Here is a 19675-nt window from a genome sequence, read left to right as displayed (position 1 = left end):
TTATTGCTTTCATCCATTCTTCAATCTTTCTCTCCATCTGCTCTACAGTGATGTCTTCAGACTCAGCCACCAATCCTCTCCTCCAGCAGCAGTCCCCACCGCAGCAGCCTCCTCCCCTCCTCCCGGGTGCAGCGGGCCCCGCTGGGGATCATGTTCCAGGGGTGAGCTCAGTCCCAGGCGTCCCCACCGCTGCCTCTGCTGGGGCTGCTGACGAGGCACAAGTTGGCACCAACAGGACGATCCCGACCGCATGTGTGCGACCGACACATCCTCTACGGAGCTTCACAAATCCACTCCTCCCACCACCCATGGGAACTATTGATCCCAAGGTGTACACCTCCATGTTGCCACAGTCCAGTGAGTACAGAAGCTGCCATACATTTGTTTTAAGCATCAAGTAAATTTGTACTGTAGTTGGACTGTTGCAAATGTTCAAATAACGGTTGAAAATAATGTGTTGATTGTATAACTACAATCTGCCTTCTGCCTGCTGGTGAGAAAACCACCCAACATGTTGCCTAGAGCTACATCTGAATCCACAGACTCTTGCTTGACTGAGGCGATTTGTGTTACAAGGATTCTTTCCTCCACCGAGCATCTAGACATTGTTTTGCTTGCTTAAATGGGTTCGCCTCAGGTCTCATGTTTTCATTGTGTATGTGGATGTCAGGTGTGCGCGAGGACGTTGAAACCGGCCTTGACACTTGCTGCAGGGCTCTGAACTCACCCCCCTCTGTGGATCTTCTTTTATGTTACCAGAGATATTTCTACATACAAGACGTCTGCTCTTTCCCAGCAGAAAGTGCTGTACTTATAGTGCGCCATGACGTGTGCTTTATGAGTTCTTACCCACTTCCAGAGCTAAGCTTTCCCAAGTCTCAAGTTTCATCCCTTCCATATACCAAAGAAGTGACTCACAAGAGAGGAGCTAGTCTTGGTAACCAGTTACGACCTGACCAAGAAGGACGTTTTTTAGCTCCTGAATATGTTTTCCCGATCAATTTGCCCCTGAAAACAGCTAATAACTGACATTTTCATCGTACTGAATTTTCTTTCTGAATTATTTTTTTCACCGTTGTTCCAATTTCAGCGTCACTCTGACACTGATGCAGGGATGTGCTTATCCTATCTGCTTGCTCCAGATCAAAACAGCTGTTGGGTCACTCAGGAACCAAAGTGAAAGATAAGAGCAGACACTTCAATAGTTCCCTGACTCTCTTTGTTCCACCCTGAGCTTGAAGGAGAATGATCCGACCCTGGAGAGGAGCTTCCTCAGATATTTACTTTTCTCATACATTTTTTTTTTCCTTCAGTTGCTGACTTTTGTTTTTTGATCATTTTTCCCTCCCGTGTCTCCCCATGTCGTCTCTCATGATTGCCTGCAGCACTGTGAATAGGAACCCAAACATACAGAATGGATGATCCCTGGACAGTGCGTGTGCGCGTGCATTCTCTGCTTTGTCTGTGCCGCTCTCACTGTGTGGGTGTGTATACCTCCATTACGTTTCTGTTTGCACACCCTGGTGGCCTCTGATTAACATTGATTTTCAAGCCCGGGAAACCCTTCGTGCAGAAATAGAAAAAGCCCGCGGCATAGCTGAGCTCAAGTCTAACAGACTCCCCACTACCGCCCGGTGACCCCACCGTTCCTGCTCACCATCTTCCAGCGTCTCCGACATTAAAGAGGAAAACCCGTGCGAACAAATGTGTTGATGGTTGGCCATGTTTGTTTGTGAGAAAGACTCCCTGGGTGAGAAGAATGAGTCTGTTTCAGGGCTTAATTGGATTGTTACAGAAGAGTGAGCGACACAGGGAGGAGGAGGAAACAAACAGTCCATATTGACTTTGAGGCTGGATTAGAGGAAGCACAGGATCCAGTGCTGTGATGTACCACCGAAAGTCTTTAAAACTTTAAAAGTAACTTTATATCCCAGGTTTGAAGCGCTGTACATCAACAAGCTTATGTTTCTGTCTGTATTTACTGTATGTTTTTTTGTGTTAGCAAAGTAGCCTAAAATAGTTCTGGGCGCACTTTAAATTCATTTGGAATATTGATAATGCAGATGGCGATATTTTGATGCTGTTCTGGAGACCCACCAGACTTAAAGATGGTTTTGTAAATCATTTTGCTTCATCTGGTGCGCTGCCATGCTAACGTGGTCTGGCTTCTTGGCATTCAAGTCTGCCCCATGACATTTTTGCCTCGAACCAACGCAATTCTTGAACCATGGTAGTTGTTCGATTATTTTTATTGGATGCTGTTTTAAAAAGTTACTTAGCACTAGTACTTAGTACTTTTCCATTTGCTCTATATCCTTTATTTTTAACTAACCCTGATACTTAATAACACTGTCATGAATTCTAGGCTTGAATTTAAGTTTAGTTTTATCATGTCTTGACACACATATTGCACTGATTTCAGTCAGATGTGTACAAAGCACCTGACAAGGCAAATGCATTACATTCTCGGGCTGGTGTTTTCCTGGTAGCTGCTATAGGGAGCTTTCAAGCACAAGCATGAAGGGGATGTGTATGTCCCCAGCGTCCTATTGCCAGATCAAAACAATCGTTTCATCCAATTATTGATTTACTTTTGTACTGTGCCAAGAGAAAAGATAAAGGTGTGTCTCACTAGCTCAAAGGGAAAACTGGCGCAGTGAAGTGTTCACAAGCACAAAGACAGGTTTTGTCTTCTGCTCAGATTCTATAAAAACTGTCACATTGGCCCTCAGTTTTGAGTTGGTTCATATTAATAATGTATAGTCTTAAGGAATAGACAGATGATTCATTCTTTTCAAGCGTGCAGTAAAACGCAGGTCCTACCAGAGCAATGAAATACCTTCTTTCACACCCTCGTGCCAACAAAGTAATACATAGAAATGGTTAGTACAATGCAAGAGTTTAGACGTATGGACAGGTAGTAAATAAAGCTACAAGTTCGAGTTGACATAACTGAATAAGGGAAAAGGTCAGGAAAATGTGAGCTGTTAAGATGTTCATAATAAGGACATTAGACTGCCACAGTGAAGAGGGCTTCCAGTGACGGTCACTAAAAATAAGATCTGTAGATTCAAATCTGGAGAGGTATTCCTGGCTTCTCTTCGGTGGGTCTGGCAGACATAAGAGCTTGAGGAGGTTCTGGGAGGCCTCTTTGCGAGGGCAGCCGTCCTGACTCTGAGAAACTAACAAAATGGATGTACAGATTGAAATATGTAAACCGATGTTTGCCTTTTGTGCAAAGAAAAATGGATCTGAAATGAAAACATATCCCAAGATCCAGAGCGAGGTGATGCACAGGACTGAAAATCTAGCTAGCGCTGTTCCTCAGAGGAATAAAGGCAATCATCTCTGCAGATGAGGCAAGATGACTCAAATGGATGACCTGCTGAGATTCCCAGTTGCTATGTGCAAAAAGGAAGAGACTGATCATAAGCTGCCAATTCTCCTCGAATCCTACAAAATTGAATGAAAGATGATGTGAGGCTTTGCCTTCAGATGAGCTCTCCGTCAGGGTGTTTGACATGTATAAACGCTTAGGGGACAAATGTTTGACTCAACACTGTGTGTGGAGTTTAAGGTGTTGAATTTTGCAGACAACTCTGCAGGAGAGAGAAGTATGCAGTGAAGATCTTATTCTTCACGTCTCAGTGTTAATGCCACATGTAGTGAGGCTGAGGACGATTTCATCGTTGGCATGACAGGAATTATTTAGCTGCTTTGAAGGAAGGGCCGTTCTCCTAAATCTATGAACTGAACCTCAAACAGTATGAAGCATACACACTTGCTGTTGATTCATTTTAGCCATCTCACTGTTTGCTGTTTCATTAAGTGAAGTTTTTTTTTTGCTTGCCTTGCAGTCAGAAGCCAAAAAAATAATAATAATAATTTTGATATTGAATGTGGAGGAATGTGTTGGTGCTTTATTTATGGACGACTATACAGAACAATAACTCTCCATTAATGCCATTGCTGCATCGCTCCTCAGACCCGCATATTGTGTATATTGCTAACAAAGATTATTGCTGCCATTCACATCAGAGCCCATAAACGTATCACAGCGCTGCAGCCAGATGAATGTGGCTAATGTAAGCTGGCAGAGCTGCTGGAGCGTGAGCCATTTGTGGTTGTTTTATGCTTTCTCCATCCGCAGCGATATTTTTGGGCACATTAAGGGAGTGAAAATTATCCTGAGGCGATGTCAATCCGAATATTCGCCGCAGCCTATATTTATATCGATGGGGGAAGAACTTTGCTCCGGAATGTCTGTTGTTGCAATTAGTTTTGGAGTGAGGCGTAACACAGAATAGAAAGCTGCGAGACAATTCCTGCTGTGAGAACAGAAGAATAAACGTATGAAGCAGGTAACGTTTTGGTTCTTCCAGAGACCTCCACCCACTCCCCGCACCCTTTTAAACCAGCCATTAGAACCAGGCTCCAGATCCCATCTGTTGAGTTAAGCATGATGACGAGCAGTTATTCACCTAAATTGGCCTGAAGGGGAGGTTGAATGCTGGACGCTGTAATGAGAATGTCTAGCTCAATGTCTGCGACTAAGAAAAGACATTGTCGCTGCAGTAGGAGGTGAACATTGAGTCAGCCGTGATGGATGCTTTTCAGGGGCTTGATCTCACCACGTGTGGCAATAACACAGGAAAGCCACGGCTCACAAATGCAGACTCCACTATAAAAGAGAGCTACATGTCTTTTGTTGTATATATCTCTGTGCAGGCTTCGTGACGCTTTATATCTGGAGGCTGCGTGCACACCGAGAATACAAAAGTTTCCAGGCTAAGACAATTAAACTTAGCCTCGGGGTCAGTGCGAGGTTGAGGCAATCATGGTTTCATTATCTGACGCAGAGTTAACTCAGTGATGCGCTAATGAGAAATCGGTGTTTGACTATTTATGATTGAGCGTGCGTAAGGCTGATGAAAAAAATGTTTGATAATATTACGCTTCAGTGGTGTATTTTTTGCCATTTTTTTTCCCCAGAAAAACGGCTTAATATAATTTCCAATGAGTTCTGTCACATACTGTGACGGCTGCTGCCTCTCCTCCGTTTTGCTACCAAACTTCAAGAGCTAGCGCATGCTACGACTTTCTCACGACACGTGCTGTCATTTCTGTTATTCATATTTCCCTAACTGCCTTCGCTTTGCTACCAAAATGCTGGCGTGCAAACTATTTGAATGTGGAAGATCTTCATCAGTCTGATATTCTTGCACTCTACAGGCAGCTACCCTTTGCCCTTTTCTTTTTGGCAGGATATATGTAGCAGATGCTCACAAATCTTTGTTTGGATCACTCTCTGGCTTGTACTCCCTGACACTTTATTTACTTCATCAGGAAGTGGCAGCTCCAAGGAGAAATGCTGAGTGCGTAGGAGTTATGTACATGTTGTTAGAGTGTCCTCTTCTGTCAGGCTCTTGACATCCTATCAAAGTGAAAGATGGAAGATGACAAATGCATGAATAAGTGGTAGATAAACAAGCGTGAACCCGACAGCACCCCTGAGAAGTTTTCATCGACCAGCGGAAACTCCTTTGTCTCAGATCAGTCAACAACCCAAGCAAAGTGAGAGGACTTGAGAGAAGAGAAGAGATCTGTGAAGATGTAGACCCTCACCTCAGACAGATTGTCTGGAAGACTCTTACCTTGACTGCGATCAATAACCGCTGTCAGTCGACCCAGAAAAGTGACAGACACCAGTTGTACGACCTCCGCTAGCCGATTCACACCTCAGCTTGGACTTGTCTGGTAAATATATCCATATCTCTGAGAAGACGGTCACCCCTCCACCTTTTTCACCATGAACCCCCCTGAGGCAGAACCAGGCAGTGTGAAACTCTCTTTTATGGCTTTTTCATCTGTGGAGGTATAACCTTTGCTGCAGCGATGTATTTTTCTCCTGAGCTTGGCGGGATTCGGTCAGACAGCAGTGAGCACAGAAGTCATACAAGCATATTTGGTTGTGCTCCGTTTTTGAAATGAAGTTGGCAGCAAATTCGGCACCGTACGTCTGCACGCATTCTGAGCCGCGGAAGGTCAGAGCTCAAAGACACGACTTCAAATTGGAAGTTTGGGCCAATTCTATCACAGACTTGTGACATGTTTTCTTTTAATACGGACGTCCACGAAGCAGAGGGGCTGGCTGCATTAGGGTGAATTTTAAGGTAGAGTATTGAAACATGTTTTTCGGTCATTTTTTTTCTTTTATCGACTGCTGCTTGTGTATTCCTGTTCTCGTGGGGATCCAGCAGATCCTAGGTACCTTGCATCATAGGTGGACTGCACCATGGACGGTGCTCATAAATCTACAGAATGTTTTTAAACAGTGGAAGGAGACAAGTGTGCCAGGGGGAAACCCACCCAACATCCAGTCAGAAAGCACCAAATTTGGCACCTAATCCAGTGCTCGACTTACATCCACCCATACTTACGACCACAACCTCAGCTAGTTCCTCTCGATGTGGAGGAGCGCACTCTAAGGGCGCACTCTAAGGGTGCGCCCAGCCACCCTGCGGAGGAAACTCATCTCAGCCGCTTGTATCCGCAGTCTCATCCTTTCGGTCATTACCCAAAGCTTGTGACCATAGGTGAGGGTGAGAACGTAGATCGATCTTCGTAGATCGAGAGCTTTGTCTTGTGACTCAACTCCCTCTTCACCACGACGGTCCAATACAGCGAGCTCATCACTGCTGCCGCTGCACCAACCCGTCTATCAATCTCACGCTCCCCTTTTCCCTCACTCGAGAACAAGAACCCGGGATACTTAAACTCCACCACTTGGGGCAAGAGCTCTCCACCGACCCGGAGAGAGCAAACCACCTTATTCTGGTCGAGAACCATGGCCTCAGACTTGGAGGTGCTGATCCTCATCCCAGCCGCTTATGTTATACTTTTGTAACATAATTAAGCACCAATCTTCTTTAAGAAGCAAAATGGTCCTTCATATTTTTTGCAAAATTTCAAAATCATGTTGATTGTGTGAGAGTTCATCTTTAAAAAAGATTCATTTTGAAGCCACTGCGGCTCTCATTTAAGCCATAGCGCTGCACCAGGATCATTTACATGTAGCCGAAACCCTGGAAGTAGAGCATGAAACGAAGAAAAAAAATATATACATAAATAAATAAGAGAATTAATTGGAAAAATTCAGAATAAATGTCAAAATAGAAATTGTTTCCATTTGTATCCATTAATTTTCCTCATTTATTATTAAATCTCATTATTTCATAGGTCTAAACTGGAGTTACATATTGCAGTAGTTCAGATTCAATATCTTATGCAGTTAAAGTCAGCACATCTCCAGACACAAATTCCGCTTGACAGCATATCAAAAATATCAAAGTTGTTTTTTTTCCCCTTTTTTGATCTAGTAAACTTCCTAGAATGCACTGAAATTGGAATTCATTGTTAAGTGCAGGAACGGCTTTTATTTTGTGCAGTTTATACTTTCACAACATCTTTAACTCTGACCTTTATCTTTTCATGACTAGCGTTGGAAAAACAAGCATTTCATAGCAGACTTCAGTTCTATTCTCTGGTGGTTTTCCTCACTCTCATGTCGTCCCCTGTGTTTTATTTGTAAAACACCGAATGGATGTTTATTGATCAAGAAAAGGGAAAGAGGGATTGCAATGCCTGAGGAGGCTTGTGAGACACTGGCTGGTGCTGAGGGAACCCTGGAAGGAGACTTTTAAATGTTGTCATTTTAAGCGTGTTTTCCCTGTCATCTTCCTCATAGGACCTCCTGACTGCATTTAACAATCATTTAGTATCTTAAGTTACTTCAATTGGTGTGTCTGTGTGTCCTTATCAAGTATTCAAATGTCTGTCTACACAGCATATAAACAGAAAGTTGACATTTGTGTAAAACAGCTTTAAATCCTTCTGCATCTGTAACTCAGAAACCATGAATAGTCTCAGACAGGGAGTCAACATTGCATATAAAGCGTACATAGACGTCTTGAAATGCGGCGGAGCAGCTGCTCGCTGAACATCCTGTTGGAGATATATTAGGTTAAATCGTGTTCTCTTCTACAAAATCAGAAAATAGGCGTCACTTTAGATCAAAAGTACCACCTATTACTGGAGCTGCTCTTTCTGTTGAAGTTTGTCATGCTCAAATGTAGATCTTGAACTGGCTGGTAAAGACAGACACAGATCCTGTTAATGCACAACAATTTCTTCATTGGATGGCTGATAGATGGATAAATAGATATGTCATACAATAACTCCCAACTGTATATAAATTAGGAATACTGTCGCTTGCCGATGGACCTGAGGCCTGAGTTTGTCCAATACAATCACTTTAGAGGAAAGACTCTCACTCCATTTCCTGGTCGATGGTCCACTCATTTGCTCATATATATTTGCTCATTGGCCACTTAGATAAATCAATGTCAGCTGCCAAACAGTCCTCTGGGTTATGCACAACGGTGTTCATCAGGGAGCCTAAAGTTAAGCTGAAAGGTCTGTTGCTGGGATGGTGATAATGGTTCAACATATGAGGAATTTATTGACACGGCAGTAATCCATCACTAAGCGTTACGGTATATATGATTACTTTTGGGGGCATTTTCCATCATCATATGGTCTTGCTGCCTGAGATGAGAAGCTTTCTTGACTTTTTGATGTTTATTTTTTTCTTTTGTCTGTGGAATCCATGTTATTGATTTCACAAAGGCTCTGTTTCTCTTCCAGCATTTCTCTTCTGTACACATGATTTGTTATCTTTAAGACCCACTGCTCAAGCACATCTTGACCTCCAGCTTCTTATTTTTTTTCATTTCCTTCAAACGGTCCTCAAAAACCCTCTCAGTCACTATAATACCATCTTGTTTTTTCTTTTTTTTTTTTCCTCAGGTGCCAGCCTGCCAAAGCCACAGGTGAAGACAGCGTCTTTGGGTCAGGCTGGTAAGGCTCGGTCTCCCCTGCTGCCCGTCTCCGTACCAACGGCGCCTGATTTAGTCGAAGAAGGCGGAACAAAATCTGCGGAGGACTCAGCTGCCAATGTAAGTCAGCGTCAAAATGTATCAGTGGGTGTCCCTGACCACATCTGAACCTTGAATGGACGGTTATGTTTTGGTGCTGTGCCAAATTACAATCTGAGTCTACTAGTCATTAGATTGGTCTCTCTCTGCCGTGCACGTGGAACTTCCTGTTCTTGCTTCCCTGTACTGTGTGTGCAAGTGCGTTCTGAATCAACTCTGCCAGGTAAAAAAGTAAACAGACAATTACACTCAACACCACCCACCAACCAGCACAAATAAATGAATACGTCGGAGGGGGACCTCATTCATACAGGAACATAGATTTTGCTCTTGATTCTATTCTTTCTTTCCTGGTCACTCTGAAAATGGTTTACGATTTAGTAAATGCACGATGAGGACTGTGTTTTGATCTGAAATCATGGACAGCATATCACTGAGCTCAGCATATCGGAGTTGCTCCAAAAATGGAGGTCACACGTCCGATGACACAGTTTGTCTTTGTTCGCTCTGGTTCATTGTTCGCTCTGATCTTGTGGTTTCACAGTAAATCATGGTCCAGCGTGCTGAATAAAAGTGATGAGTGGAGCAAAAAAAAAGTGGGATGGAAATAGAAGGGAGAGCAACACGAAAAGAGGCATATTTCATGGGAGTGAGATGAAAAGCGAAGAAAGAAAAAGTGACAAAGCAGTGGATGGACAAAGGGGGCAACTGAATGAGCTAGTGGCTAAATTGATTGGTGGGAAACTGTCAGAAGAAGTAATGAAAGGGTGATAAAGGGCAGGTACTAGTGAAAGGAACGTGTAGAAGGAAACATGAAGCACCCAGAAGTGTGGTGGAGAAAGGTGAACAGTCCAGTGGGAGGAGAGCAACACTGGAGGAAGATAAGCAGGAAGAAAAATGGCTGAAAATGATGAGGAGGGAAAGTGGACGTTGGGACTTGTTAAATATTCATATGTGACTCAATGACAATAGGACAGGAGGCGGTGTTGCCATGGTGACCAGGAGCAAGAGAGTGGACAGAGAAAAGGAGGAGACATAACAAGGCGATCAGAGATGTAACTGGAAAAAGACATTCCTGAGGACAGTTGGGCGAAAGATATTGAAGGGGAGGCTCAAAAAAAAAGAAAACGATGGACGACACAATGAGAAATGTCACCATGACAACGGCTGCAAAAGGACTCTTGTAGGAGGATAAGCAAGAGGGAGACCAAAGAAGGGAGTGTGGGAGAAAAGTAGGAGAGGGGGAAGAGGCAACAAATCAGGGGGCCGGCGATAAAAGTGATAAGTGGAGAAAAATGAGATGGAGCGACAGTAGCAGGGAGAGCTGGAGTGTAGCGGTCAGCAGGTCTTTCTCTTCATCTGCTGCTCTATCTCTGTAATTGATCTGGTCTTTTCCCATCAGTCCGCTTGCCCATTCATCACTGGGGCACACAAACGTACCCTGGTGGGCTCGGTTTTACATCACAGCATGCAAAGGTACAAACATGCTCTTATGCAGTTTGGGTCAGTTTTGAGGCTGGGTTAGTGTGTTAACTAGTACGTCAGCGGACGTGCTGTCATGTTAGTGGGGTTCTCACAGTTGGGAAGGGACGGGTTTGACTGCAATTAAAAAATAAAATAAATTGAAAAATTAACAGATAGTTGCCGTCATGAATGTGGCACATTTTAGAACCAAACACTGACCTCCTTTGCAGTTTGCCTCTAATGCACTTGTTTAAAGTGCGCACGAGGCATCTTCTCTGCCTTGGAAAATAACCTGCTGCATTTTCTAAAGTGGAACTTACAAATCCTCTAAGCTGTAGTTCAATGTATTTTATGAAATATGCATTTCATTATCTAACCATGTGTCCGAGTGGTTACAAGGTAAGCGTGCCTTTTTTCATAAAGCCTAAACTTCTCATTTAAAACAAGTGATTAATACTCGATGTAAGCTTTTTGTTTATCTCCGTCGGCACACTGTCTTCTCTGCTAACATACGTCATTCTAATCCGACCGAGGGGTCATGAGTTTATAAAGAAATGCATCAGCTGACCTTTAATACCACGTTCTTTCACTGCTCTCTTTTCTACACTGCATTTGGCGGCTGAGCAGACAGAACAGGACTGTCCTTCATGCATAGCCAAACTTTGTGTTTGTAATGTCACTTGCACTTTGCAAACCACGTGTTGCATGGGTTCTGCTCTGGTATTAAACTGTCTCCTGGGGACGTGACTTCTACTGGGAATCTATTTACCGGCCTGACTAAAGTCAAATGTATGTTCACACCACATGACCCATGTTTTCCTGCACCTCTTTGCAAATAAAACAGTTGTAGATAGTAGTTCTAGTAAAAGCTGATCAGTTTGACAACAGGAAGAAATGAAGGGCCCAACACACCAGGTATACCTAGTCTTTCACTGACCTTTCTTGCTGACTGACTTTACTCTGGACTTTCTAAGTTGTACAGCAGTGGCATGTCATTAACCGCTACTTTTGGCTTCTTCATACCATTTTGCATCCTCTTGCTGTTGAATTTCCCTCCTCTGCATATATCAATGTAAAATCTGGGCTCTGTTTGGATAAGGCACCACACCGTGCACCTGCATTGCACCACCCTAAATGAGTCGCATCCCCATGCTCGCATATTGTACGGCTTTGAATTTGCTGTGAACGTACCAGGACTCTACTGTGCCCCTCTTCAGACGTTTATGTTGCATGTATTATGAGATCTAATGCAGGTGGATCAGAGTATCAGAACTCTATGGTTTATGGACAGAATTTCTTGACTCAGCAAGCATGGAGAAGTTGTTTTTCAATCTCAGAATGTTGTTTCTGATTTTTGCAGATGAGACCATGTAGCTGAGACAGACTAGTAGCCATCATCCCTCAAGTGCAAAACTGGTTTATTAGATCTTGTTCAGGAGCGAGGGAAGTGTCTTCAGTGATGAGGAATGTTTATCGACCTGTTCTGGTGTGGAAAGAACTAAGATTAGGTCTGGCTGCCAAACGCTGTGATGCATTGATGAAGCGAACTCGATTCATATATGATGACATATGCAGCCAATAGCCACCTATTTTTCAACTTTTGGCTGCATAGCAACTTGCCAAAAATGTATCTTGACCTCTCTCCAAATAAAATATTTTTCAAAATGTCAGTGCCTAATAACATCAGTGGTTTTAGATGGACCTCCATACATTCATTTATCAGTGAAGTTTACATGTAAAATGAACTTGGTTTAAAGTAGAAGTCGATGAAGGCTAGCTGTGCACACAGATTGTGCTTAGTTGGGGAAAAAAAGATGAAAAACACTGTGGCAGGAGGCTTCATTTTCTATTCATCAACAGAGAACATGGACTCTGCTGGCCTTGTTGTCATTCTCATGGATTACTCAGGAATTTCAATCCAGGTCAGCGGGCAAAAAATAACATGATGGAGAGGAACACAAAGCATCAGTGGACGTTTATCCCATCGATCAAGTGTTTACTGGCTGGCTGAAACCTCTGTCACGGGTCATCTGGCGAGATGAGAAGGTCACGGGTGTTTTCGGAACACTATTATAGTTTTTGTAAAAGAATTTTTATCTGACCGAAGTGGGTGACTACCGGCTGTGTGGGGCTTTACATGAGCTTTGTAGGCCTTACTCAGGGTGGAAGTGGAAGGTGAAAAGGTCTCTGGGTATTGACCAAATGCTACCTGGGGTGCCATCTTGTTTTCAAGCTGGGTTTGTGTCTTGAGATAGTGTTGTGGCCTTTCAGGTGTAGTCACAATAGAGATCTACCTATCGTCTGTATCCAGGTCAGTTTCATGCATATTTAAAACTTGCGTTTATATCACATTTACAGTAACAGAGGTATGACGTGCCGTGAGTCTCTGTGTACTTGCTAGCATACCAATGACCAGTGATCAGAAGTGGAGCTTTATGATTATCAATAATGATCAGTATTATCAGCTCAATAACCTGCTGCTCCCACTGTCACACGCGCTCGCCGGTGGTCTCATCCTGCTGATCCTGGAATAATACGCCAGGCTCCCTCACTATGATTCAACATCACTCATTCAGAGCAAGCTTTTTGTGGCCCTCTATGTCCCATTTGTTCCCATGGTGACATGAGCCCACGTCTTTGCTTTTAAATGATGAGCTCTGAGGCCTGTTATTTTGGGAGACGTGTAAAACCAGGTTAGGAAATAACTGAATAAGAAGTGGTCGTATTATAAGGCTAAGAAATGTCTGTGTCTAGCTACATTTTTATGAACTACATGATTAAGAATTTCATATCACGATTGTTAAATTATTGTGCCTTGAACAGAGTTTAGCCAGTCAGACTCGTGATTCAAGTGCAATGTGGAATTTTTTGGAAATGCTCATTCATTTCATCGATGTCCAGCTTGTTAAATTCCTCATTTAGTTGTAAATGTCTCTTATTTCTGACTCAAGATAAGTTATCTGAGGCTGAATTCTCTTACTTTTTACTGAAGCAATATATGAATGAAGACTTCAAGCACATTAAATTCGATGATCTGTTTATTTAATTCAGGCGTCACTAATAGGCTGACTCTGGTCAAGTTTGAAACATTCTTCTCTTTTTCCTGGAGAATTTCCACAACTGTTTGGAGCTAAGAGTGTTGTGCAGTGATTCGGCAGCTTTGACATTTGGAAAGTGGCCGTTCCACGGCAGAGCAATTTCATGAAGGGCTTGGACAATAAGTGCACACAGTGCTCCCACGGTACAATTGCAGTGAGAAGGACACTGCCATTGACTCAGACATCAGAATTTCGGAGTGAGAAATATTCCCACTAAACCCTTTCCACTGTGTACAGCGGCAGCTATTGAACTTTTCTCCTCAGAGCAAGGACAAACCCCACTTGAAGGCCCCACTCAATAATACATTCAGCATGTGTGTATGAGAGATGTGCACTTGATGATCACACACAAAGGTAGTGGGTGAACACCAGATGCACTCAAGAATGATTACTTTTTTTTTAAAGCTTGACCAAACGCACCGTGACAAAATGATCACATAGTTTGTGTGGGACTTCAGTATTGTCACAGTGAAGAGTCTTAACCTCTGAGATGCCTGCAGACTCACCGCTGCTCGATGACTCTTGATCTGTTGACTGGAGAGAGAAAATCGTATCAACGTCATAGTCATTCATTTCATTGCATTTATTCTGCCATGTTACGGTCACATGGTCTGGCGTCTATCCTCGGGGGTGAAGGAGTTGGACACCATGGATGTGTCTTGAGCACGGTACCTATAGATGTACAAATGATTTCTACACACTCCCACATCATGATACTTTAGAGGCATCAATGAATCTCTTGTATGTATTTTTCAGCTGTGGGAGGAAAAAACCCTGTCAGTAGATGTTGTGGTGCTTTCATGACTGCGGCATTTAGGTGTAAAATCTCAACGGAGCCGTGTGTTTTTTGTTTCAGGTGTATGAACAGGACGACCTGTCGGAGCAGATGGCCAGTTTAGAAGGGCTGATGAAGCAGCTCAACGCCATAACTGGTTCAGCCTTCTAACCGCTGACCCCCACAGACCACTCAACCCTAAATCCTGTCACCTTCCTCAAGCCTTCGTGTCCCCTGCACTTCATTCCCGGCAGCCAGGGAGATCAGGTCAATCTTGGTTTGAAGCAAATCTGGGGAATCGGACCTTCACCTGTGCCGAGGTAACCGGCGCACCATTGACTCCGAGGACAGAAAGAAAGGATTCTGTTGGAGTTAAGACTTTCAACCTTAAAGAAGATGAACCAGAACACACCCATTGCCTACTACCCAGACTTTTACCACGCAGGAAGATGATAATGAAAAAAAATGATATCAAAAGATACGATCCCTCCTGTTTTGCTTCTTTGTGGTATTTATTAGCGAAACTCTCCGCTGAGTGCTCTGCAGCTCAGTCACTGTGGCAGTACCTCATTCGCTACCCATTGTCCACGTTGGGAACTTTCCTTGTTCGTTTTTTTATTTGGGAACGTCCAACCTGTGCGTCACACGATATGCAGATGGACAATGGGAGGAAAAGACGCAGTCAGCCGCCAAAGCTCCCCAAAACCATCCACGGAAATGACTCGGCAGTTTTTCTGACAAGCTTGACCACAACAAGTGTCAGCCCTGGGTAAATATCTGGAGCAGCACCATGGCAGAAGCATCTCGCCTCACTGAGGTCTCATCCCGGGAAGCTTTTTGTAACATTGACCTCTGTTTAGTCCCACGTGGAACTCCGGCTGAAGTGTCGCAGAGAGTTGTCTGGATGACACCACGTCAACATGAAGGGTTTTAATTTTGTTTGGTTTCTTTTTTTCAGTTGAATTAGCCCAGCTTACATAACAGCTAATCGACGATTACAGTGTTTAAAAAGTATAATATTTCCTGCGTAATGATGAAGGAGGTCAACTTAAATCCAAACAAACTGGACCCGTCATTGGTATTAAGGAGTGTGGTGAGATGTTCACAGTCAATTGCTGGCTTCTTTGTGAACAGTCACACTAACTACGAGGCGTTTAAACATTCCAAACACTTTCTCTTTAAAAAGACTTGCTATGGACGAGTCATGCTGTTTCACAAGCGACTATCAGCGTTAGCATCCCCACGTTTACACACCAGCGCCATTTTGTTCACATATCTTACCATAAGAATTAGCTCATCATATACCAATTCATCATTTTGAGATGTTTTTATGCCTTTCATGTCAATATACAAAAACGACCATAGCAAAGCTCGCGTTTAGTGTTTGCTTGAAGCTGGCCTGCTTCTTATTTGCATCTCTTACATATGCTGTCACTAAAATAAGTTACTGCAGCGACAGCCTTTGCTATTTACCATTAGCCACCGCGTAGCTGTCCATCTCTTAATTCTGTCATCCATCTTGACCTGGTTTGGAATAATTGTAGCTTTTCACGTTTACTTCAGGGGGTTACATTTTTATAAAAAAAAATAAATAAAAAAATAAGAAAAATAGGAAGTGTAAATGCGCACATATTATATTGCATATTCTGGAGAAGTATATTTTTACATTCTCAGTCCAGTGTGAGGTGTTTTCCTAAACGGTTTTTGACACATTTTGAAGGAGCTTGTTTGGCCAACATGAGCTAGGAATTGTGCCGATTGCGTGATCCGCGGTGGAACCATTGATGCTTCAGTTGCTTGTGAGATTTGGATAGACGGAAGGAAAAGATGAATCGTGTCGATGGCCGCTTTGTTTGTCAAGCTGCAGTGTGAAGTCGAGAGAATTGAGTCCTGTCTTGTTGTGAACGTTAATGATATTGCATATTAATATTTGACGAGTCATCCCCTGCCAGTTGCAATCCCAGCAGTCGGCCAACAGCTTTGGGAGCGGGATTCTTTAGGAACACTTGTACGAGGTGTTCATTCCTTCACATTGTTGCTGATTTGAGGAATCCAAATTTTCTTCCATGAAAAGCGTCTCAGCAAACCATGATGCACTGTCAAGTAACTTTCACTTGGACATCAAAGGAATGATCCCATCTGAAAGTATTGTATTAGAAGGACAAAGTCCTTTCTCAACTTAGAAAGACAAATGAAGCATTAATGAGCAAAAGAGGGAAAACAGTGATGTTTGACTGCTGCACCCCAGTCGCCATATTGTAATTTACAGACTTTTATCTGGCTGTGATGAAAGAGAAAAAGCCTGAGGGAGTGCAGGAGAGAGACGGAGGAGGTGAATTGATATTCAGGGGTGGGATGTATGCGTGAGCAGGGCGTGCTGGAATGAGGCCAGGAATTCATTACCATGGCGTTTCAAACATTATGATTCAAGCTCACGCTCGCTACACTGTTATGGTGGCGGAGTGGAGTCCCAGCGACGGGCGGGATGGAAGGCAAACGTCTCTGCAGAACAGACGCGCAGATGAAAGGTGAGGGAGCGCAGGGCGGCAGGCGTCAGGGGATCAAACTCATCAACATGTTGTGGGGATGAATGAGAAGTTGAAGCTCTTGTGTCTCCTGGCTTCAGCCACAATGTCATTTCAAAGAAGAAAATCTGATTTTAATGCGAAAGAGAAATGGAAGCATCTGTGTCAGTGCCAGAAAAGCGATGCGCACATGTAGCTTTTGGATAACACCAGTAGGAAATTGCTTTCAAACTTGAGACCAAGTTTCTCATTCCATTCAGTCGTCAGTTAGAGCTCAGAAATTCAGTTTGAGCAGTCAGTGAGAAAGACCAAGTCCTTCAACCAGCCGGCCTTAGCAAGTAGCATGGTTAGCTCGGCTTCTTTAGGAGAAAGCCTGCGCTAATGTATTCACACACAAATGTTACTTTATGAGCCAAGAGCCTTGTTTGTGCAACCGTGACAAGCCTGTGACTCACTCCTGCTGTGATGGAGGCCAGTAGGTCCACAGCATCTACACACCTGCAGCATCACACACCATTTGTTAGTTTTACACTCCAGTGTTAAGACTCATCGCTCGTCCATGTTTTTGAATCTTGGCAGTTAAACAACAGGCACAAGTGTTTTCCAAATAGCATGTCAAAGCATCAGTGAGAATCCCAGACAGATCGGTGGGTCCTTCAAGGCCACGATGCCTCTTTGCTGCGGTCACTCAGTCACAGTCACCGTCTGTCACAGCATCTGCGCCATCAGAATGAACATAAGAATAAGAATCTCACGATTTAACTGTGTGGAAATTGAATAGCTGGTCTGTTTATTGTGTCAGGATTGTGAGTGATTTCATCATTTTGGCTGAAAATGTGTCTGTGCTGAAATGAAACAAACCCATGACTTCATCCATTCATGAAAAGGCACACTTGAATAATCCTGTTTACTGAAATAACTGTGAGTTTTCAGCTTTGAGCTCTTTAGCCTGTCACGTTCTGATAATTGCTTTATTGCATTTAGTTGGACCAAGTGAACACAATTGTTTTGGTTTAAACTGACAACGTCCCAAAAAATGACTATCACAGATCAACTTTTTTTCTTTTTTTTTTTTGTTTGTTTGTTATTATTATTATCATTTTCAGCCTCAAAGAACAAATTTGCTACCATTTATTTTTACCCACACAAAGTCAGAATATAAATGAGGGCCATCGAAATGTAACTGGATTTTTGAAACGTGAATTCATGTCATAGTGTGGCATTAGTTGATGTTGGGACCCAGAGAGCAGGTAATAGATCAAATTCAAAATCAAAAAGTAATTCTCAATTATTTGTTTCACTGCAATTGTGCCGTGTTCACCCATAATTCGTTTTTAATCGTGATGACTCTTGAGTAACAGAGGAAAACATGCATGATGCAAACAGACGTCACCTTCGTCCAAACTTTCAGAAATCATCTTTTCGAGTCCCTGTACTGACCAGACATGAGCATGAGTGCAGGTGAAAACATTTTCATTTTCAACATACGCAATGAAGCCTCAGTCCAGTTGGATTTGTTTGACCTAACAGTGTGCTTTTGTACTCGGAAAAAAGGTGTTTTTGTGGACCTGCAGGTGATGAAAGTAGCTAAAAGTCAGAAATGATGCCTCATTGTGAGAAATGGAAGAAATCTAGCTGCTCATACCGAGGATGCTGAGGGGCAGATTTGGTCTAAAGTAGGGAACATAGTTTTGATTCAGTTCTGTTGTGGCGAAGTAAAGGGTTAATTTAATGCAGCATATCCCTCGGACTGGTTCATCACCTAAATGTCAAACTTCCCACCTCTGTTCCGGTTGTGTGTCAGCCTTCCATGCGTGTCTCACTGCGGAGGAACGAGTGGCCGCGGCGGATCTTTGTTACAGAACGCTGCTTTTTTTAAACAATGTATAGTTCCACTAGAGTAGAAGTAACATTTTTATAATCAAATTTAATATATTATCATAATTATCACTTTATTTTTGAGTGTGCTTTAAATCCATTATTTATAACCTTTTTTTTAATATAAATAAATGTACTTTTAATTTAGAATGAAATGATGAAGGATCAAAGGGGAATCTTTACATTTGTTGCCTTAATTTTTCTTTTCTTTTTCAATTGAATTTAATTTATTGTTTTTTTTGCTTGAAGGGTTTGTGAGGAAGACACACAGTCACCACAGCGTCTGCTCTGTTCTATCTTTTAAGAACATTTTCCCACTTTTTACATTTTATTTTCATATAATTACTCACGACTCTTTGGTCTGCTAGTAATACGGCCTTAACACTTGTCCTTAATTTGACAAGGTATTTTTAGTATGTTACATTTTGCGCAAAGTAGCCAAAGTCAGATGAAAAAAAACAATACAAAAAAGGTTTAACTAGTGTAACTGATTGTTTTAATATTTTTAAACACTGTTTTTAATAGATGGGGAAAGTACTTTCTATATAATCAAACAACTTCTTCCCCATGGCTAGAATGGCGTCGTAGCCAAGTTAGTGGGCGACAGCCGGGTCCCGGGTCACAATAATTTGTTCTTCTGGTGAAATTCTTGTGGTGACTGTGTGAAACAGACCAAACCTGATAAGGCGGGACTCGGGAGGATGGAGTCGCTCATTTCAAAGAGAGAGTTCGACTTCATTAAGTTCTGTCTGTGGGCTCTTGGCTCCTGCGTGAGGATCAAACAAGGAACAAATTATTCATCCCACAGATCCAAAAAAAAAAAAAAAAAAGTTTGGTCCGATATGTTCTGACTTTGGCGGGGTGGCATGGACTCTGTCAGTCTTGCGGAGACGCCCTCGGACTGGCAGCCGAGACGATAATAGAGTCTCTGGGAGAATT

At 42.8% G+C, this 19675-nt stretch overlaps 1 protein-coding gene across 6 annotated transcripts in view; it reads left to right on the top strand.

Moving 5' to 3' along the window:
• dcc (DCC netrin 1 receptor) overlaps positions 1-19470 on the top strand; it is a 156280-nt gene extending 136810 nt beyond the window's left edge. For all 6 annotated transcript variants that reach the window (XM_053865318.1, XM_053865327.1, XM_053865310.1 and 3 more), the window contains 3 exons: positions 49-357; positions 8869-9017; positions 14415-19470. In XM_053865318.1, coding sequence (XP_053721293.1) covers positions 49-357; positions 8869-9017; positions 14415-14504 — 548 coding nt within the window. In that variant the 3' untranslated portion in view covers positions 14505-19470. The remainder of the gene's footprint in view (positions 1-48; positions 358-8868; positions 9018-14414) is intronic.
• Positions 19471-19675: the final 205 nt, after the last annotated feature.

Source organism: Synchiropus splendidus, chromosome 1, assembly GCF_027744825.2.
Source record: "Synchiropus splendidus isolate RoL2022-P1 chromosome 1, RoL_Sspl_1.0, whole genome shotgun sequence".
In the NCBI taxonomy this organism is placed as follows: Eukaryota; Metazoa; Chordata; class Actinopteri; order Syngnathiformes; family Callionymidae; genus Synchiropus; species Synchiropus splendidus.
The sequence above is the reverse complement of the archived record's forward strand: the minus strand, read 5'-3'. Positions and strand labels throughout refer to the sequence as shown.